The sequence below is a fragment of the Rhinoderma darwinii genome, chromosome 4 (genome assembly GCF_050947455.1).
Source record: "Rhinoderma darwinii isolate aRhiDar2 chromosome 4, aRhiDar2.hap1, whole genome shotgun sequence".
Classification (NCBI taxonomy): Eukaryota; Metazoa; Chordata; class Amphibia; order Anura; family Rhinodermatidae; genus Rhinoderma; species Rhinoderma darwinii.
In genome coordinates, this window is record NC_134690.1 from 322,876,250 (window position 1) to 322,899,862 (window position 23,613).

The 23,613-nt window shown below is 43.3% G+C and overlaps 1 protein-coding gene across 1 annotated transcript in view; it reads left to right on the forward strand.

The window, feature by feature from the left end:
* SOS1 (SOS Ras/Rac guanine nucleotide exchange factor 1) overlaps window positions 1–23,613 on the forward strand; it is a 142,370-nt gene that overhangs the window by 90,723 nt on the left and 28,034 nt on the right. Inside the window, exons 5-10 of the mRNA XM_075862787.1 lie at window positions 4,427–4,636; window positions 4,934–5,077; window positions 7,194–7,304; window positions 9,639–9,737; window positions 11,543–11,670; window positions 17,410–18,065. Of these exons, the coding sequence (XP_075718902.1) occupies window positions 4,427–4,636; window positions 4,934–5,077; window positions 7,194–7,304; window positions 9,639–9,737; window positions 11,543–11,670; window positions 17,410–18,065 (1,348 nt within the window). The remainder of the gene's footprint in view (window positions 1–4,426; window positions 4,637–4,933; window positions 5,078–7,193; window positions 7,305–9,638; window positions 9,738–11,542; window positions 11,671–17,409; window positions 18,066–23,613) is intronic.

The window sequence follows — 23,613 nt, forward strand, 5'->3', positions numbered from 1 at the left end:
ATACAGAGTCCCCCCCTGTACATAACACCATACAGAGTCCCCCCCTGTAGATAACGCCATACAGAGTCCCCCCCTGTAGGTAACGCCATACAGCCCCCCCTGTAGGTAACGCCATACAGCCCCCTCTGTAGGTAACGCTATACAGCCCCCCCCTGTAGAGAACGCCATACAGCCCCCCCCTGTAGAGAACGCCATACAGCCCCCCCTGTAGAGAACGCCATACTGCGCCCCCTGTACATAACGCCATACTGCGCCCCCTGTACATAACGCCATACAGCCCCCCCTGTACATAACGCCATACAGCCCCCCCTGTACATAACGCCATACAGCCCCCCCTGTACATAACGCCATACAGAGTCCCCCCCTGTATATAACGCCATACAGAGTCCCCCCCTGTAGGTAACGCCATACAGAGTCCCCCCCTGTAGGTAACGCCATACAGAGTCCCCCCCTGTAGGTAACGCCATACAGCCCCCCCTGTAGATAACGCCATACAGCCCCCCCTGTAGATAACGCCATACAGCCTCCCCTGTAGGTAACGCCATACAGCCTCCCCTGTAGGTAACGCCATACAGCCCCCCCTGTAGGTAACGCCATACAGCCCCCCCTGTAGGTAACGCCATACAGCCTCCCCTGTAGGTAACGCCATACAGCCTCCCCTGTAGGTAACGCCATACAGCCCCCCCTGTAGGTAACGCCATACAGCCCCCCTGTAGGTAACGCCATAGAGCCCCCCCTGTACATAACGCCATAGAGCCCCCCCTGTACATAACGCCATACAGCCCCCCCTGTAGAGAACGCCATACAGCCCCCTCTGTAGATAAAGCCATACAGCCTCCCCTGTAGATAACGGCATACAGTCTCCCCTGTGGGTAACGCCATACAGCCCCCCCTGTGGGTAATGCCATACAGCCCCCCTGTACATAACGCCATACAGCCCCCCTGTAGAGAACGCCATACATAGTCCCCCCTGTAGATAATGCCATACAGCCCCCCCTGTAGATAACGCCATACAGCCCCCCTGTAGATAACGCCATACAGCCCCCCCTGTAGATAACGCCATACAGCCCCCCCTGTAGATAACGCCATACAGCCCCCCCTGTAGATAACGCCATACAGCCCCCCCTGTAGATAACGCCATACAGCCTCCCCTGTAGGTAACGCCATACAGCCTCCCCTGTAGGTAACGGCATACAGCCCCCCCTGTAGGTAACGCCATACAGCCCCCCTGTAGGTAACGCCATACAGCCCCCCCTGTATATAACGCCATACAGCCCCCCCTGTAGGTAACGCCATACAGCCCCCCCTGTAGGTAACGCCATACAGCCCCCCCTGTAGGTAACGCCATACAGCCCCCCCTGTAGGTAACGCCATACAGCCCCCCCTGTAGGTAACGCCATACAGCCCCCCCTGTAGGTAACGCCATACAGCCCCCCCTGTAGGTAACGCCATACAGCCCCCCTGTAGGTAACGCCATACAGCCCCCCCTGTAGAGAACGCCATACTGCCCCCCCCTGTACATAACGCCATACAGCCCCCCCTGTACATAACGCCATACAGCCCCCCCTGTACATAACGCCATACAGCCCCCCCTGTACATAACACCATACAGAGTCCCCCCCTGTAGGTAACGCCATACAGCCCCCCCTGTAGGTAACGCCATACAGCCCCCTCTGTAGGTAACGCTATACAGCCCCCCCTGTAGAGAACGCCATACAGCCCCCCCTGTAGAGAACGCCATACAGCCCCCCCTGTAGAGAACGCCATACTGCGCCCCCTGTACATAACGCCATACAGCCCCCCCCTGTACATAACGCCCCCCCCTGTACATAATGCCATACAGCCCCCCCTGTACATAACGCCATACAGAGTCCCCCCCTGTAGATAACGCCATACAGAGTCCCCCCCTGTAGGTAACGCCATACAGAGTCCCCCCCTGTAGGTAACGCCATACAGAGTCCCCCCCTGTAGGTAACGCCATACAGAGTCCCCCCCTGTAGGTAACGCCATACAGAGTCCCCCCCTGTAGGTAACGCCATACAGAGTCCCCCCCTGTAGGTAACGCCATACAGAGTCCCCCCCTGTAGGTAACGCCATACAGAGTCCCCCCCTGTAGGTAACGCCATACAGAGTCCCCCCCTGTAGGTAACGCCATACAGAGTCCCCCCCTGTAGGTAACGCCATACAGAGTCCCCCCCTGTAGGTAACGCCATACAGAGTCCCCCCCTGTAGGTAACGCCATACAGAGTCCCCCCCTGTAGGTAACGCCATACAGAGTCCCCCCCCTGTAGGTAACGCCATACAGAGTCCCCCCCCTGTAGGTAACGCCATACAGAGTCCCCCCCTGTAGGTAACGCCATACAGAGTCCCCCCCTGTAGGTAACGCCATACAGAGTCCCCCCCTGTAGGTAACGCCATACAGCCTCCCCTGTAGGTAACGCCATACAGCCTCCCCTGTAGGTAACGCCATACAGCCCCCCCTGTAGGTAACGCCATACAGCCCCCCCTGTAGGTAACGCCATACAGCCCCCCTGTAGGTAACGCCATAGAGCCCCCCCCTGTACATAACGCCATAGAGCCCCCCCTGTACATAACGCCATACAGCCCCCCCTGTAGAGAACGCCATACAGCCCCCTCTGTAGATAACGGCATACAGTCTCCCCTGTGGGTAACGCCATACAGCCCCCCCTGTGGGTAATGCCATACAGCCCCCCTGTACATAACGCCATACAGCCCCCCTGTAGAGAACGCCATACATAGTCCCCCCTGTAGATTAAAACCATACAGCCCCCCCTGTAGATAACGCCATACAGCCCCCCTGTAGATAACGCCATACAGCCCCCCCTGTAGATAACGCCATACAGCCCCCCCTGTAGATAACGCCATACAGCCTCCCCTGTAGGTAACGCCATACAGCCCCCCCTGTAGGTAACGCCATACAGCCCCCCCTGTAGGTAACGCCATACAGCCTCCCCTGTAGGTAACGCCATACAGCCCCCCCTGTAGGTAACGCCATACAGCCCCCCTGTAGGTAACGCCATACAGCCCCCCTGTAGATAACGCCATACAGCCCCCCTGTAGAGAACGCCATACAGCCCCCTTGTAGATAACGCCATACAGCCCCCCCTGTAGATAACGCCATACATCCCCCTGTAGATAACGCCATACATCCCCTCCCTGTAGATAACGCCATACATCTTCCCCCCTGTAGATAACGCCATACAGCCCCCCCTGTAGATAACGCCATACAGCCCCCCCTGTAGATAACGCCATACAGCCCCCCTGTAGATAACGCCATACAGCCCCCCTGTAGATAACGCCATACAGCCTCCCCTGTAGGTAACGCCATACAGCCTCCCCTGTAGGTAACGCCATACATCTTCCCCCCTGTAGATAACGCCATACAGCCCCCCCTGTAGATAACGCCATACAGCCCCCCTGTAGATAACGCCATACAGCCCCCCTGTAGAGAACGCCATACAGCCCCCTCTGTAGAGATCTACAAAGGGGGCTGTATGGCGTTATCTACAGGGGGGACTCTGTATGGCGTTATCTAAAGGGGGGACTCTGTATGGCGTTATCTACAGGGGGCTGTATGGCGTTATCTACAGGGGGGGGCTGTATGGCGTTATCTACAGGGGGGGCTGTAAAAAAGGCACTATCTACAAGGGGGGTTGTGTGACACCCAGGGGAGGGGGGGCCCCAGTCAAAAGTTTGCTATGGGGCCCGGTCTTTCCTAGTTACGCCCCTGGTCAGGGGGTCTTACAATGAATGATTGAAGGAATGAAGAGTGCAGCCTGAAACTTAGTGCAACTTTTTAACTATGGATAAACACTAACATATGTAAACATCATTTTTTCCATGTCAAAGGTGTCCGTAGCTACTAAGTAAATAGGTGACCATACACTATAGACAGCTGCTGGTCAAATGCTCGTTTGACCGATAGCTATTCCTCCAGACTCCCCCATATACATGCACACTTGGCTTGCTCGAGCGTGCATCGGTATGGAGGAGTCTGACAGCGGCTCATCTCCTGCGGGAGCAAAGAATTGGGCATGTTAAAATCCAACATGCCCAAACCTTCTCTTGTCCAACATCTGTCGTCGGGGAAGGTTGGGACACCCCCATACACAATAGAAATTCGTCCGGTCCCACCAACTGTAGTCTAATGTTTATGGACACCCTAACATTGATGTGTTATTTCTTTTACTTTTTATCCTATATTTTGCAAAGCCAGAAAAGCAGCTGGTGTGAATCTACTGGGATTTAGACAGTCAGCGAGTGGGACTTGCTGTTTTATATGCAGCTTCCTACAGGCCCCTTAGTTAAATGTTTTTAGGATGGGGGATGGACAGTTCTGTAGGGGAAAAAGTCTCTTTCATCCATAAATCTTCCATTACATATGTCCATTGTTTCTTTTTCACAGGTATTGATGGATATGTTCCATCAGGATGAAGAAGACATTAGTGTATTGTCCTTAGCCGACGAAGAGCCATCCACTTTGGGGGAACAAGCATACTATGACCTTGTTAAGTCTTTTATGGCAGAAGTTAGACAGTATATAAGGGAATTGAACCTCATTATCAAAGTATTCAGAGAACCTTTTGCCTCCAACACAAAACTGTTTTCAACTCATGTAAGTTTTTAACCACTATTTTTCCACTACCTTCTCTTACAGACCTGTGCACATATCCTATTGCATTACAGTGCTTGTCCCCATAGTATGGTCTCTGCGATAGGTGTGCCACGGTTTTGGACTAACCTACCTGTACTGCAATTTTTTTAAATCTATTTTTCTTATTATAACTTATAATCCATTTTCTATGCAGCCGTTTGATTATGCATTTAAATGATAACTTCATATTCTCACAATTGCCATGATTAGAAAAACGTTTTATCTTTGCACATTGACAACAGTGAATGTTTCTTTCAGGATGTAGAAAATATATTTAGTCGAATCATTGATATCCATGAACTTAGTGTGAAGCTATTGGGCCTTATTGAAGACACAGTGGAAATGACAGATGAAAGCAGTCCTCACCCATTAGTTGGAAGCTGCTTCGAGGATTTAGCAGAGGTGAGGTTGTGGTTGTATTCATTGTTTAATAACATTGTGTTAATGGTTTTTATTCAGACACTGAGTAGATCGTAATAAGAATAGACATAAACTAGTTCATTTCAGCTGCTTTTTTGCTAATGAACAGCATTTCCCCAAAGATCAAAATCTGCTCAGCCGCCTCTTAGTTATATCTGTTCCTGTGAAGGCTCTGTGGTTACTAGAAAAACTTTGGCGACAATACATGGCGGTCATTTAAGTATCACCTAGATTTTCTAGACACCAATATATAATTAAATAACCGTTAAATACAACTTGTTCCATGGTCCACCCACGACATGATTGCGCGGTGCCGATGGGTCGTCATGGCAACCTCAGGCTAATGAAGACTCCTAGGTCTGCTGTCGTTGTTCTCTTAATAGGAGCCTGTCAGAATAACGATATACACAAACACAATTGAGCAGCACTCAATGTCCAAAATCCACCATGTGATAGGGTGCAAGCGGGGAATCCTGATCCACGGATTATAAATATAAAAGAAGAAATCCCACAGCACGCCGGAGTAATCAAAAACAGTGGTTTATTCAGCCAACACAACCGCAACGTTTCTGTCCTACTATGGGACCTTTTACAAGCTTGAAAAAGGTCCCATAGCAGGACAGAAACATTGCGGTTGTGCTGGCTGAATAAACCACTCTTTTTGATTACTCCGGCGTGCTGTGGGATTTCTTCTTTTTTAAATAAATATATATATATATGTGTATGTGTATATAGATATATATGTATATATATATATATATATATATATATATATAGATCTCTATATAGTTTAAGAAAGCAAACCTTTTCCCATTTTCCCTCAAAAGCAATGAAAAAAATAAAAAATAAATTCGCATAACTGGTATCGCCACACCTGAAAAATTAAAAACCATAAATGTGACCTTCAACCGTACGAACTATGTAACATTATTTAACTTACATGGTGAACGCCGTAAAAAAAAGTTTAATGCCGCAAAAAATGGAATAAAGAGTTTTACAAATAACGGAAAAATAAAATAGTTTAGGCTCTTATAATATAGCGACAAAAGAAATTGTATTTTTAACAATTTGTTTTTTCCTCATAAAAGTAGTAAAACATAAAATAAAACTAGACATTTGGTATCACCGTAATCGTATTCATCCGCATAATAATGTTAACATGATGTTTTTACCACAATGTGAACACTGTAAAAATAAAACCCCAAAAACTGAGGAATCAGTGTTTCTTCCAATTCCACATTACAAAGAATTTATTTTCCAGTTTCCCAATACATTATATTGTACAATAAATGGTATTGTAAAGAAACTACAACTCGTCCCGCAGAAAACAAGCCATCATCTCGCTATAATGCCGAAAAAATAAAGGGGAGGAAAAAAATTGAAAATTAAAATCCGAAAAATGGCTGCGCAGGGAAGGGGTTAAAACAATTCTTTATTGGCACCAGTACATACACACACTGGTGCCAATAAAGAATCGTTTTTTTTTTGGATGTTGGCAAAGCTTTTTATATGAGCTCTGTATATTAATGCAACCAATAGTCTCCTATCCACCCTCCCCTCATTTGTGCTTTGTCCGCCACCTTTACCTTTTCTACCCTGTCCATTTCTCCTTTTCTTCTGTCCATGCTTGATTCCTTTTGTTCCTAAGTTCAAATCCTGCTTATCTATCTATCCATCCAATTGTGACTGTTCGGCCATTTCATATGTTAGAAACTGGGCCGTCAAGCCGTCGATTTGCCAGCGGATCCGCATGCAGATTAGCCTTATTGTAACTCAATGGAGGTTATCTACGGCTTTTTAGTGTGGAAACCGTGGAAATAATGAACATGTTGGGGATTCTAAATTATGCCCGCCATATATTTTACTGAGGGTGTAAATGGGGTATAAAATACCCCATTCACATGCATTGCTGGTGGTATATAAGCGAATTCTGCTAGGATTTATGTGCGAAATTTGCACCTAAATCCTGACTCACCGTGTGGACATGGCCTTAGAAATCTACTTGTGCTATATCATTGTACACTGCAATATAAACTCTACACCTCTGACAGGTGGTTATTTTATGGGACATTTCCTCAGATTTTTGCCTCTTTTACAGGAATTAGCCTTTGATCCATATGAATCCTATGCTCAGGATATTCTACGACCAGGTTTTCATGATCACTTTCTTGGTCAGCTTTCAAAGCCCGGTGCTGCTCTTTACTTACAGGTATGTCGTCTTAGCAGAATACAGTGCAATTTCAGTGTTAATGAATTATTTTACAGTTATGGACTACCACTTCTAAAGTTACAAACACCAAAAATAAAGGCAAAAAATTACAAGAATTGCAAAAATAAAATAAAAAAATGTTACCTTTGTTATAAATTAAAGAGTAACATGCAAACAACTAAACAATTAACACTTTCAGAACCGGGGAGGTCTTTTGAGCCTTGATGAGCCGAAATGTCATCTTTTTCAATGCCGTATTCTAAAGGTGACATTTTTTTATTTAATTTCTTTCTCTGGTCACCTACATTTTTGTCTGTTTTTTCGTAAAACAAATAGAGCTGTCTTATCATACCAAATTTAAGACAAAATCTTTTTCTGTTCAAATCCACGACTGGTTTGACTGATCCCAATGTCTTATAATAGTATCCATTGGGGTTCCATTATTTTTTTTTCTTACAACAGGCTTAACGCCAATGTAAACCAAGCCATCCGCAATCAGTAGGATTTAGCCCTTAACAATAAAGCCCCTAATGTATAATGATGTACTTTGTATAACATTTTGCATCTCTTTTCTGTCAAATTAGACACCGTCTTAGGCCGGATTCACACGAGCGTGTGCGTTTTGCGCGCGCAAAAAACACGGCGTTTTGCGCGTGCAAAAGTCACTTAACAGCTCCGTGTGTCAGCCCCGTATGATGCGCGGCTGCATGATTTTCGCGCAGCCGCCATCATGACACTCCGTTTGGATGTTTGTAAACAGAAAAGCACGTGGTGCTTTTCTGTTTTCATTCATCCTTTTCACTGCTGTTGCGCGAGTCACGCACATCCCACGGAAGTGCTTCCATGTGGTGCGCGTGATTTTCACGCACCCATTGACTTCAATGGGTGCGTGATGCGCGAAATACGCACAAAGAACGGACATGTCGTGACTTTTTCGCAGCAGACTCGCGCTGCGTAAAAATCACGCAACTGTCTGCACGGCCCCATAGACTAATATAGGTCCGTGCGACGTGCGTGAAAGTCACGTGCGTCGCACTGACGTATGTCCCGTTCGTCTGAATAAGCCCTTAGGGTCTGTACACTGTCAATTGGGGATCCAGACTTCTTAAGTTTTTTTAACATTTTATATATACACACATTTATTTTCATCCTGAATATATAATATGGAAAAAATTCTTAAGAAGGCTGGAAAAAAGTATAATCCGCACCAAATTGAGGCAAAGTTGGGGTGCAAAGCTGTAGGACCTGGCCTAAAAGCTGTCCGGACCTTAACAAGAAGTCATATTATATAAATATGTACTGTAATTTAAAGGAATGGATTTGGGTTCCATAATGAGTGAATCATCTGCTCTTCATGAGCCCGAATATTAACACAGGTGTATTGGACTACACATTATTGACTTATTATAAAGTTTATCTACTTCTAATTAATTTTTTTCATGATTTTATATATATATATATATATATATATATATATATATATATATATATATCATAATTCCTTGCACTTCAAATTACATTTTCTCTTTCTCTCTTTATCTCTTTATCTCTCTCTTTCTGTCTTTCCCTTTCTCGTATTTTGTATAAACACCTGATCCATTGTCTGTTTTTTGCGGTCCGTGTTTCCTTCGCATCCCTTTTACTTGGATGAAGCCATAGGTTTTACATGGATGGGCGAGACCGAGCCGCAATAGGACCTGTTCCTATTATTTCAGCTCTGTCCCACGGCCCCCACACTGATAAGTGGAAACCTTGGTCGTGTGCATGGGGCCATTACGAATGGAGAGGTCTGTGTGCTATCCGTTGAACAACGGATTGCACACGGGCATAAAACAACAGTTGTGAGCACTCTGTTGTGATTTGTATGTACTTAGGCTGTGTTCACATCAGCGTTGGGTTCTGTTCATGGCTTCCATTGCATCTTTCCGTCGGAGGCTAAAGCTTCCGTTTGCATTACCATTGATTTCAATGTTAATGCTCCCGTTGCAAATGGTTTCCGTTTCGTAAGCGGTCGATTTTTTTGAGCGGAAACATTAGCGTTGTCAAGTACACTATTGTTTCTGCTAAAAAAAACTAAAACAAAAACCTTACGGAATGAAAACAAACAGAGACCTTTTGCAACGGAAGCATTACCATTGAAATCAATGGTAATGCAAATGGAAGCTATGGTTTCCATTTGCCTTTTCGTTCATGGGTTCCTCCGACGAAAAGCTGCAACGGAACCCATGAACGGAAAAGCAACGCTGATGTGAACAGGCCCTAACATGTTTGTTAAAATAATATTGTTATAATATTCTGGAATATATATCTTTATTCTTGGTATGTCACCTCCAGTCTATAGGTGAAGGTTTTAAAGAAGCTGTGCAATACGTTTTGCCTCGGCTACTTCTAGCTCCTGTTTACTACTGCCTGCACTACTTTGAATTTATTAAGGTAAGGGAGTGTTTTACATGTTCATTAATATCAGGTTACTGGTTTGATTTAGAATGACGTTTCACCTTCGGTAATCTTATAGCTATCTATTAGGGAAATGCATAAACTAGACTAAAAAAATCCATATTTACCACTGTTTTACAGCAAATTGCTCAGCGGAATGAGAAGCGTGTGTCCTGTATATGGAGCGGCAGGCACAAGCTTTCATAAAGCGGGCTATATCTGCAGACGGGTTGAAAGGAAGTTTGTATTCTGTTCTGCTATCTCTTGTAAAGGGAGCGGTTATTCTCTAATCTATACGTTTAGATTTGTCATAGATGAACCTACAGATGCAAAGAGCATTCTCTAAAACAATTAGGGGAGTATCCAAGTATGGCATGAGTGGTCCTAGTGGGGACCAGATACCAGCAGAATAATCTTTTTATAGTAGGACTTTAGCATGACCGTGTTAATAGAGCTCTTTTCTGTACTTTATCAAATCTTCTGCCACTGGGCTTCTGGTAGTTATGAGCTGCTTTCCACTTGCTTGCATAGGCGGGAGGGAGTTGGGACCTCTGGTTATCAAGGCCGTTATATAGCAGGCATATAAAGCCTGGATCTGAACGATGCCTATTCTCAAAGGCGGTAAGGGTTAAGGGCTGAGTAGTGTTTTTCAGGAGAGCGCTAATAAAGTTTTGTTTTTTTTCTGCAAATATCTAAAGCTTTCTCTGGAGGTAGATGATATTTATTTTGGGACAGCGAGGAAAAGAAAGATCAGGAAGAGTCCCCTGGCTGTCCACTGCCGAAATAGCTGAGGCGTGCAGTGTGCTGGTGTGAATCGGAGGGGATCCAAATATTGGGTGCGGGGATATTAAATCCGCTGAAGTATCTGATTAGTTTTACACTGGGATGCTCTTATACTGGAAATTGCAGTGGTGACCTGGGAATTGTCTATATACTCCCTCCCCTGGTTGGAGGAATGGCACACTATTTAGTGGACACATGCACTCACTGACTTCTGTTTAGAGTCCTGCAATACAGAAGAAAAAAAGGTCTTAAAAACTCAGTGTAAAACAATATAACATTTTCTTTAATGCTCTAGAAAAGAGAAAGCATTGACATGGACTGCTAGCACTTTTTCATCTGGGAAGGTATTAACTCACGGGCCTATTGTTTATTACTTTAGTTTATGAACCCGTTTATGAACCCGTTCAGGGGTTCCGTCTGAGCTTTCTGTCAGGGGAACCCATCACCGGAACCCTGACAAACAAACGGAAACCATGGGTTTCCATTTGCATCACCATTGGTTTTAATGGTGACGGTTCCGGTGCATATGGTTTCCGTTTGTCTCCGTTGCGCTAGGGTTCCATCGTTTTGACTGAATCAATACTGTAGTCGATTGCGCTACTCATCCCGTCAAAACAACGGAACCCTACGGTTTCCGTTTATTTCAGTCAGCGTTCCGTTCATGGGTTCCTCTGACGGAAAGCTCAGATGGAACCCCTGAATGGAGCACTTCGTATTGCCGGACTTTACCAAAGCAGAATTAAAAAAGAAAAATATTGGATTGGTTGCAACACCGGCATTATTTGTAAGAACAGTTTTCATGCATGGAGCCCATTGTTTTTTAAACACATATACGGTAGGTACATTGTCCCCTGTATAGGTTACTGTATTTGGTTGAGGAACACAGAAAAGCTTTGATACCACCTATAGGTCTTGCAGGCTGACTTGTATGGTTGTATTATTATGGTCATTTGTGCACAGTCTTTTTGCTCTTTGGAACATACCAGACACATGTTTCTGTTTTGGTCTCTGATTTGCAGCAATTAGAAGAAAAAAGTGAGGACGAAGAAGATAAAGAATGTTTAAAGCAATCCATAACTGCCTTGCTCAACCTTCAGAGCAGTATGGAAAGGATATGTTCTAAGAGCCTGGCCAAAAGACGACTCAGGTAACTAATATCATTTTCTTCAGACTCCCATTGTTCAACAGTCTAACATTATAATAAATGCACGTGACTGATACTTCTGTACATAATACATATTATACTAAATAAAATGTTCTACTTTTTGGGGGGATTTCAAAATAAAAATACTGTAACAATACTTGTATGATCCTATCCTGGTACTTTCTGATATGTTAATTACATTAGCTAACAAAATGTTTGTATCATAACAGTATGATCACATGTAGCAGATTTAATGCAGAAAATTTCCGCAGTAAATCCGGAGAGAGCACATGGGAAATCTGCAGTGGCAAAGCCGCACCAAATAATTTGAATTTGTTGGCGGATTTTCTACTGCAGAAAACAGTTGAGGGGGGAAAAAAAGACCATCCTGACCTTCCCTTGCGCTCTAGTAGCAATGCATCTCTGTACAGCCGGACTCCTGTGATGACATTTCGGCACATGTGACTGCTTCTGCCTGTGAATGGTGGCAGCGGTCACATCTGACGAAACCTCATCCCAGGAGGCCGGGTTTACAGAGAGAAGCCGAGGGAGCAGGGACATCAAACTGCCAGGGTAGGTGAGTATGGTCTTTTTTTATTTTAAAGTTTAATTGGGTTGAGTATCGCTCCTAATAGCCAAAAGTTTGCGTCTCGAGGTGCTGCAGGTGGCCTGTGATCATTTTGGTAGGTATATTATTATGCACTGCTCGATTAATGGTTCTATTTTCAATATTGTTAACGTATATGTTCCCCCGCCTATGGATCCTGCATTTCTAGACTTGGTGGCTAAGAAACTATCAGAATTTCCGGTGAGTCCGGTTTTGTGTATGGGTGACTTTAATGTGGTACCAGATGTATTGGTGGATCGTACGGGAGGGGCGGACCAGGCATCGGCTTATCTTAATTCCTGGTCCTCAGCACTTCATCTCACTGATGTATGGCGTTGGAAATTTCCGTTTGACAAATTATACACTTATTACTCATCTACACATAAAACCTTTTCTAGGATTGACCTTGCCATGGCCTCAGGGGATTTTTTTTACCTGCAGTTAATTCCTTTACTATTACTCCCAGGGGTATATCTGATCATTCAGCTCTTCTCAACATTTTCCACTGGTCCACCCATTGACTCTACAGTCTGGAGGTTACATCCGGCATGGCTTGGTCATACTGAAGTGGTGTTGGAGGTCTCGGCCTCTCACGTAGTTTACTGGGAAAACAATTTCTCTCACCCAGACCCGCTAGTTGTGTGGGATGCATACAAAGCTATAGTGAGAGGAGCATTTATAGCAGGGGTAGCTAAATATAGGAAAACCTCCAGGGACAAAGAGAGGTTCCTGACTTGTGAGGTGCAAAGGGCTGAGCAAGACTATATTGTGAACCCCCAACCGAGACACCAAGAGTCAATGGATAAGAGCCCAAAGGGAGTTGCTCCTTGTACATACTGAGCAGACTAAGAAACGAGTGCTAGCTACTGAAGCATCTGTATTTGGGTTTGGTTATAGGAATTGTGTCCATTCCATCTGGTCTCTCCTTAGACGGAGTGCTCTGCACTACCCCGAAGGAGATCAATAAGATCGTCTGTGATTTTTTATTGGGCACTATATAGTTAAAAATGTTGTGGTCCAGTCAGTGATGTAGAGGGTTTTTACACTTCCTTCCCTTATGGCGCCTGTCAGCTGCTCAGGCAATTGAGTTAGCAATCTCAATTATGGTTATGGAAATAGAGGCCGCTATTCAATCCTTGCCCTCGGGTAAAACTCTGGGACTTGATGGATTGGTGAGTGAGTGGTATAGGGCCAATAGTGATGTTTTGGTTTCGAGACTTCGGGACGTCTATTCTAGTGCTCTGGAGTTGGGTGTTTTGCCAGCGTCTATGATGGAGGAACTTATTGTGGTGGTGTTGAGGCCAGGGAAGGACCCTACTCTACCGGATTCTTACCGTCCTATTTCACTTATTAATTCCAATGCTAAGATACTAGCCAAAATCCTTGCTAATAGATTAAAAAAGATTATATTGTCTTTAGTTCACCCTGACCAAACGGGCTTTATGCCGGGGAAGAGTACGGACATTAACACCCATAGGTTGTTCTTGAATATTGATGCGGCGGGGGAGATGTATCTCCTGGGTTCGTTCTCTCTCTGGATACATATAAGGCCTTTGACTCGGTTGAGTGGCGGTATTTATGGCTGCTCCTTTCCAGCTTCAATTTTGGTCCAATGTTTCTGGCTCTGGTTCGTCTCCTATATGAGGGACCTTGTGCTAGGGTGAGATCTATCTGGCTCCTTTTTATCGGGACGTGGTACCCGTCAGGGATGCCCACACTCCACGCTGTTGTTTGCCCTTGCCATAGAACCCCTGGCAGTGGCTATCCGCCAATCCTCTGACATTCGTGGTATTCCTAGAGGCCGCATAACAGAGAAAATATCTCTGTATGCAGATGACACTTTGGTGTATTTGGCGGATGATGGTCCTTCCTTGGTTTCTATTTTTGAGCTGATTGATACATTCGGCAGCTTTTCTGGTCTAATTGGGCCAAATCCGTTATGTTTCCACTTGCTCCCGCCAGAGCCTCCCTGTACCATTGCAGATATTCTCACAATTTACATATCGAGGGATCGAGATCTCCCTTAATATAGCAAGATATGGGTCCTGAACCTTGACCCTTTGGTGGTAGCCACTGAGAGACAGTTGAACGCCTGGAGGAACCTTCCGCTGTCACTGTATGGACGAATTAATTTATTTAAGATGATATACTTACCAAAATTTTTATACCTATTTTGTGCCTGCCCTGTTCTGTTGCAGAAGAAATTCTTTAAACTGCTTGATAGTATACTGCGATCGTTTTATTGGCAGGGTGGCGTTCCTAGGTTCAGCCTTAGTCTATTGCAGGCCCCTAAACGACGGGGGGGGGGGGGGAAATGGCGGCGCCAAATCTTCTTATATACTATTTAGCTTCTCAACTGGTGATTGCACGTTGGCGGATAGATATAGATCTGCGTAATGCCGCCACTGCACTGGCAGGTGCACTTTATGACTTCTTATGAAAGTCTGACTAACTTGCTATATAGGTTTAAATCCCCGGGTTGCGTACCACTGCCACTTCGGATGGTGGCTGTGGCTTGGAGGACAGCACACGCTCTGCTAAAGGTTACTACGGTCCCCTCATACTCACCTAGGACTCCACTATGGAATAATCCTTGGTTGCCTCATCTTGAATCGCTGCCGGGAGCGGTGATGTGGTCGGGGGCAGGGGTCATTGTTGGGTCAGGTATTCACTGCAGATTCTGGCTTTGTATCCTTCTCCGAACTTAAGGATAGATTTAACGTTTCAGGGAAAGTTTTTTTTTCACTATCTCCAGCTACGGCATCCCTGGTGTGCCCAATTTGGCTCTATGTCATCTCAGGTAGGTTTCTCCAGGCTAGAGGACCTTCTTGGTGCTCCAGATCTCTCAAAGGTCCTCACCCAATTGTACACCTTCATTACAACTCTGGGTGCTAGACCCTTTGATAAGGCGTATCTGCAATGGAGGGTGATGTCCCCAACTTGACAGAGGAGGATTGGCGGGAGGTGGAATCCTCTTTTTTTGATTTGGTGGTAAGTGCACGGGACTTACTCATACAATCTCGGTTTTTGCATAGGATCTATTACACGGCAGTTAGGCTTAAGAGGATTGGGGCATTTCTGGCAGGTTGTTTTCGCTGCCAGTCGGAGGTCGGTACCTATCTACATTGTGTGTGGATGTGTCCCAGAGTTGCCCCCTTTTGGTCGGAGGTAGTAGAATTTCTTCATACCCATTATGACTTACCGCGACTTCTTACCCCTCAGATGTGCCTCTTGGGCATTATGGATGAAGCTACACACAACCACTATAATAAGATATTCTTTCGCTTTGTTCTTTTTTGTGCTCGGAAGATTGTAATTATGGCTTGGATTAATACAGAAAGTCCAAGTTTACTACACTGGCAGCAACTGGGGAATAAATATATACCTATGTATAAACAGTTATACCTGAGCAGGAAATGTCCAGATAAATTCGGGAAAATTTGGTCCAGGTGGTTGGAGACTTTAGAAACTGCAGTTTAATGGTCACTTGGGAGTGACCGAGCTGGGGGGGGGGGGGGGTTAGGGCACAAGGATGACTGTGAGTGAATGTTCGTTTTGATTCAGTCAGGCTTTCGGAGATGGTAATTTTGTATATCCTGTCCATGTCATACAATGCATCTGTTCCGGGTTGACATTTCTATACGGCACTAATGCCTTTCTGAATGTCTTTGTTTTGTATCGATTGTATATTGGTACGTGTTTTGTAGAACAAAAGTTTTGAAAATAAGGCCTTTAAAAAAAAAAAGAAGTATATCTGGGTTTTTTTGGAGGGGGGGGGGCATTGAGTATTTTCCAGTGAATCAACAGGTAATCCGCCGCAAAATCCCCACCAACAATTGGCATGGTTTGCTGATTTTGACTTCCTCATTGAGCTTTTCTTGTGACTTTTGTACACTTGTTATTTATAGTGTGGCATCTAGCACTACATAAATGTGCCCATTTAGTCAACATCTTTAGTACTTTCTATTTTCTGTACTGTAAAACATTGAGGTTTTATGCACTTAAAAAAGATCTTGAAAGCAATTGAAGTGGTTTATTTATTCTTGCTATACTTTTTCCTGGTCGCGTTAGTATAAACATGTAGAGCATGGAGAGAAGTGGGATTGCCCAAGTCCTGTCTTTTGTTTCAAAGGAAGTAACATTAAAGTGAGTCAATTCTTATTGTCCACAAACCTATTATAGCAGCACGACACATTCTCTTACAGGGAGCCTTGAATGCTCAAGAAGTGGACATTCTCCAGGTTCGTTTATGTAGAAGGTTCTAATTTTACTGGTATTGACACGCCAATCTTTATTCTTTCAGAATACTTTATAATATGTTATGTTATTATCCTGAAAAAAAAAACCGTAAATATTTATTTTTATAAGTGATATTGATTGCTTTGTAGTTGTGAGTGTTATTTGTATTTTTATGTTGTGGTATACTGAAATTGCATGTATGTTGAATTTCTGTTAATGTCACTTCTTTAATCAATGCTTAGACCAGAGGCATCCTTTAGGAAATCTGACAACTTGACTATAGACATTATAGAGCGAATGGGGAGATTCATCTAATAAATGTGTTCTAAATGTAGACAGGATAAAACTTGACCAGACAGACGGAAACTGCACAAAATTTATCACAATGACACACACTGTATGATTTTCGGCACATCTTACTGGACATGTTAGACACTATTCTCTTCCTTTTGCCACCTCTTGGCTTGACGTACTTTACAACAATATCTGACACATTTTGCGACTTAACCGCTTTTTTCAGACTCTTCAAAACTGTCTTGGGGGTTGCAAGTATGTCTAAAACATATTTTAAATTTGACACATACCGTGAATTAAATTTTTTTGGCCCAATTTGAGCCACGATTCTGACACATTTTGCTTAGTCAATCTCCTATAATGTTTCTAATTTTACTGTAATTGAATTAAATTTCTATTTGGTTATGTTTCTTGAATTAGATCAGTATTTCTCAACTCCAGTGCTCAGTACCCCGAACAGGTCCAAATTTGAGGGTTTCCTGCTGCACTTATAATAGGGATATCCTCAGAAGAGGAGTTGAGAAATGCTAAATTAGAAGACTAAGAAGAGTGAATGTACATTTGATGTTTCCCTAGTAATGTGTTTCTTTTTTATTCCACAGTGAATCTGCATGTCGTTTTTATAGTCATCAAATGAAGGGAAAACAGTTAGCCATTAAGAAAATGAACGAAATTCAGAAAAACATTGACGGATGGGAGGGAAAGGACATTGGACAGTGCTGTAATGAATTCATCATGGAGGGCGCCCTAACACGAGTAGGGGCCAAGCACGAGAGACATATATTCCTCTTTGATGGTTTGATGATCTGCTGTAAGTCAAATCATGGACAACCTAGGCTACCAGGTGCAAACAACGCAGAGTATCGGTTGAAGGAGAAGTTCTTTATGCGGAAGGTACAAATTAATGACAAGGATGACACTAATGAATATAGACATGCTTTTGAGATTATTTTAAAAGATGAGAACAGTGTTGTTTTTGCTGCTAAATCAGCAGAAGAAAAGAATAACTGGATGGCTGCCTTAATATCGCTACAGTACAGAAGTACATTAGAACGAATGTTGGATGGGACTATAATGCAGGAGGAGAAAGAGGAGCAGTTGCGGCTCCCTAGCCCCAAGCTGTACAGATTTGCAGAGCCGGACTCGGAAGAGAATATTATATTTGAGGAAAATGTACAACCCAAGTCTGGTATTCCCATCATCAAGGCTGGGACTGTAGTGAAACTCATCGAAAGACTAACTTATCACATGTATGCAGGTATGGTACCACTGCACCTTCTCAGTAAACCTACAATAAAATCCCAGATTAAATATTTTCCTTATCGTCTGTCACCTAACTAAAGCATAAAGCCAACCATGCCGCATTCGAGCAGTATTAAACCTAGATGCCACCTTTCGGCTTTTTTTTTCTTACTATAAACATATGTCTTTATGACTGGAATATTAAAGCCGTCTATGGTCAACAGTCTTCATTGTGGTGAGATAGTGCTACCTTAGTTTACTATATTGTCATTGTTACATCAAAAACACATAATCTAAACTTTATGGCAGCATGTGTTTAATATTATAAAATTGTGTGTATAAAAAATGTGCTACATGGTTATCTGTAGCATTAGCATTCCAAACTTATGAGACACCATGACCACAATTGTACCAGTGCATATATCTTTGCCTCTAATGTTGGCATAATGTGTCCAACAATGTCTAGTTCCTTGTGGTCAGAATTATGCCTATGTAGTGTTGCAATTATCGGTATACGGACTTGGATATGCAATTCGTGTCCAAATGACTCATATCTTTGTCATATTGTTGCCTTTATATCTAAAAAGTAATTTTAGAGTACGTTTTTAATATATCTTGGTTTTGGGAGATTTTAGAACTGCATAGAAACAAGAAAATATCTATTTGTTTTTTAATACAGTGTTCCATTATACATTACTGCTATCCTCTTGGTACAAAAAGTCAACTAGGAAGATATTGGTCAAAGTGGTTGTACAAGATTAGAAAAACATGGCTGCTTTTCCATGGCTTGTGTCTATTATCGCAGCTCCGTTCTATTGAAGTGAATGGAGCAGAGCAGTAATACCACACACAACCTGTGGACAGGTGTGGCACGGTTTTTGAAAGAAAGCAGCCATGTTTTCTTAATTCTTTACAACTCCTTTAAATAATGCAGGAATTGCATAGCTATCAATTCCTTAACACATATTGGTATCGCTCACTTCACAAGAGTGAGTGTTCCTATAAGCAGAGTAGATATGAGGGGACTCAAATTCCCTGCAACTTCATCGGTACGTTAACAGACACTGGCTATTTTCCATCTGCCTGTGTGCTACTCCAGAATTGTGGTGAGGTTTTGTAAAGAGCAGTAGCAGGGAATTTGAGATTCCGGCTTATTATTTAATCTGTTAATAAGAATATGTGAGGCAATTACTGGCTATGCAGCTCCCTAATATATAGCGTTTGTTCGCGGAACACAGGGCAACCCTATATTGATATAAGGGAATTATACCTACATGAGTTCCTTAATATAGTTCTGTTATCGGAATAGCACCCTTCGTATAATAGAGCAGGACAGCCTGTATTCTGTTGAAAATCCTTCAATGCAGCGGTGAGACATTCAATTTCTTTGCTACTGCTCTTTTATCAGATTGACCTTGATTCTGATAAGTATATTGGGGAATCGCTGCATCTATAAAAAGGGTCGTTTTACTATCACACTTTATGAACTTAGCGTTTTATTCTACGCCAGCTACAAAAACTATCTTTATAGTGCTGATAACTATATACATATATTACTATTTACATATAGACCATTATTTCAAAGCTATAGAGCCTCACTTTACCATCTGTCCAGTTTGATTGTGAATTTGTAGTCTGGTTTTCTGGACTTTTTCTATTGAAATTAAAAATAACTTCACGGCTCAATCCCTGGACAAACATCTGACATTCCTACTTTGCAGTAAAAGTTGACTTTTTGGCACTGGGCTAGAAGTGACGATAACGGAAGAAGGGTGTTCTTGCCTCCAAGTTGAAAACAAAGATCTGCCGTGGTTACTTTATTTTTGGAATCCAAACTTCTGCTCTTGTCTTAATGAGTAACGTCTGTAGCTTTAGTCTAAGGAAATGACTTGTCTGTTATCTTGTCTTCCTTAATTAATTGCGTTCCAAACAGTCCCTGTTTGGGTCCTGACTCTCTCCTACCAAGTATTGTTCTCCACGTCTGACTAGATCTATTTCTGGTTCTTTTCTTTTTTTTCGTCGTTGTATTCAAAAATAGCATGTGTGCGTCAGCAAGATGTCTGTTTCCTTTCTTAAGGAATTCAAGGGAGATTGTTTATAGCTAATTGTAGGTCACAGTATTGTTTTCTGCTATCTATAAATTGCTTAATTTTGCAGTACAAGTACGCAGAGTATAAAGAATGCCCATTATTTTGAGTCTTTTTTGGGATACGTCAGAGAATAGATATATCACAAATAAGTACAAACAGGCAAAAACAGAATAATAAAAATTTGTAACAGATAAACAGGGCAAAAAGATGGCTTGATGGATGAAGATGCAGAAGCCTAAACCATTGATTTATGCAAGTTAGTAATCTATAACATAATAGTATAAATCTATAACATCATAGTATAAAGCGTACTCGGCCATTGCTTAACTATAAGCAAATCGTGGGGGGAAGAAATTAGTAGCATTAAGTTTGCTCACAGGATCTAGGCACAATGCAGCTCAAAGCTGAATGTACAGAGGCAGCTAGCCAAGGAAAACTGTGCTCACTCATGGACTAGTTATTGCACAAGAGACCACATAGAGCGGTAGACTAGTACACAGGAAAAGGGGGGAAGAGAGAGCATCAAGAAAGGACAAAATAGATGGATCAGGGAGGGGCAAGACCGGTTGCCCACCAGCACTAAGCCAATGCCGTCGACCAGTAAGAGAGAAAACTTTCCTTCAGGAATGCGGAGAAAGAGCAGGTTGAGCAAAATGAAGAGTACACCACGGTGAAGCGATCAAGGCCTGGCCGTTTACTAAGTTTCAACATTTTAATGGCAGCCTCTACACTCTTCAGGAGAAATATCTCGTACTAAAAGATCAGCCATCCGAGTGGGGAAGGGCGGCAATGAGGTGGCAGAAATAAAATCCTCAATTGTAAGTAGGTCGGCAGGTAGCCTATTCAGTGTAGAGGTGAGACCAAGTGACGGTGAAATTCACGCACTGTCGACTGAGGGTTAGAGGTTATGGTTCCAACCTGTGTGCGTAATTTGTTGGAGGGAACATCAGAATTGGACATCGGCGGGCCAGGCGAGAACTATTCCTATTGTTTAGCGTATAATACCGTGGCTCAGACCAGCAGATAATCCTCTCAGCCGTTTCAGTTAGGTCTAATTCACGCTGAGCCCATTTTAACTCTTGCGACAACTGAGGTGTAACGTATTGTTTCAATTGAGACTCCAAAAGGTGCACTTGAGCTTCTAATTTTGGATTGGCACGCTAGACGTTCTTTCTTTTTCCGGGCAGCCCCGCAGGTAAGAAATCGGCAGAGGACTGATTTATGGGCCTCCCAAAGGGAAACTGACACAGACATCGAGGGTTCATTAAGCTGAAAATATTCTTTCTGATGGGACTTGAGGAGAAATTTCAGGAAAGGAAAGTAAGGATTCATTGAGGGTCCAATTTGTAGTGCGGGGCTGCAAGAGGAGGGAGGAAACATGTAATAGATTTTATTATGATCTGACCGGGGGACTGTGTGAATAGAAGCCACTTGTATATTAGGCAAAAACAAAGGCTTGAACAAAAAGTGGTAAATTCTAGTGAATAGTTGATGCCTAGTAAAGGAAAAAGCATCTCTAGTGGTGGGTTTAAGGGAGAGTAGGGAGGGCAAAGTAGCTAGAGACGGACTGGAAGATTTGTCTAGCCTCGGGTCAAGCACACAGTTGGAGTGGCCACAGAAAATTGTGGTCCCCTCCGCATCGTCTATTATCAATTGGAGCAAATGGGACAGAAAATTAGGCTGTCAGGAATTTTGTGCACAATAACTCACCATAGTCACGAAGTTATCTTGAATCATGTCCGATATTGTATCCCTGCAGAAGTTTTCATTTCATTATAGCACCACCTTCCCAGCATGTTTCGCTGTGTATTTAAGCTCATCAGGTAGAGTTGGCTTGTGTTTAGTTGAGTTTAATTTCTATGCAGGTTTTGGTAGTGGCCGCACAGAGATTCCACGATTGAGAAACCTAAGGACACTCCTAGGCCAGCGTCCTCGTGTAAAGCTCACGCGATGACGCTGGCCTAGGAGTGTCTGGGGGAAACAGCCGCACGCCCATTGAGAATCACTGGCGGCCCAACGCACTTGGCCAGCCAGCGGTTCATTTACTTATTGTTTAATAAATAAAGAGGGGGCAATATCTTAGCAAAGGGGGGACACAGAAGTAAGGAACAAACACCGCTGGACTCACAAATACAGCGGAAATTACTAATAACTCGCTTTGTAGGAGCTAGTGACAGGTTCTCTTTAACAACGTACAGCACACTGACCCTTGCTATTCAAACCGCCATTTAAAAAAAAAAAGGCCTGATTTTGATCCGCAAAAGGCCTGATTTTGACATTTGTCATTTGGTTAAATTTTTTGGGGTGTTTCTAAGAACCTTTCTAATTTATTTTAATTAAAAAATGTTTCCACTTCTTATAATACACCTGTGTATACTGATACATAGAAGCTGTATTGCTTTCTCTCAGCCAAATCTTACAGCTGATTAACTTAAATGTGATCGATATTAGCTGAATCCTGTGACCAAGCTCTCTGCCGATCCGTCAGTTCAGCTGAAGCGACGAGTTCGGCTCAGAGAGAACGATACAGCTTCTATGTATACAGGATACACATCAGCTGTATCGTATAAAAATCTATACATTTAAAAAAATAATAGAAAATCAATTAGAAGGTTTCCTAATTTTGATTCAATAAAAAAAAATTACATTCAAAAGTGTATATATAGCCTTTAATAAGCACATACATTTACATTTTACCCCTCCCCTCCCTTTAGCCAGGCCCAGCAATATGATTCTCCCAACTGTTACCTTTTCAAGAGGACCTGTCGGTTCTTTCCCCTTAAATGCATAAATTGACAAGTGAATGTTACTATTCCCCTTGCCCATAGGGTATGCCCCTACACAGTCTCACTCTGTCTTACATTTCTAGGAGGAATAACCAGAATGGCACAATGCAGAGTTAGGCTTAGTTCACACTGCGTTTAGTTGCGCTGTTTCTGACGCGAAAACCGCGCTAAAGAAAATGTCCAAAATCGCCTCCCATTGATCTCAATGGGAGGTGGAGGCCTCTTTTTCCCGCAAGCGGAAGAAAACGCTCGCGGGAAAAATACCAAGATGCTCTTTCTTCAGGCGTTTCCGTCTCTGACCTCCCATTGACATCAATAGGAGGCAGAGAAATTGTTTTCCGCTGTGTTTTTTGCCCGCGGCGCTCAGTGGCCTTGGCCAAAAAAACGCAGCAAAATACACGGAAAAGAGAATGCAGGCAGGTCAACATTTTGCCGGCAAAAAGTCTCTTGTGTGATCATACCCTTATAGTTTTATGGGGAATGCAAGTATTTACTAAGACAGACATATGAGGAGAGTTCACGGGGCCTCTTTAATTTAAGCGTTTATATTACAAATCCAACTGAAGAATGTTTTTAGTTATGTATCCTGTACCACACTTATTATTGAAGGTAGATCTTGTATGCAGTCTAAGGCCCCATGCACACAAACCGTGCCTGTAATCACAGCCCACGATTGTGGGCACGGCCG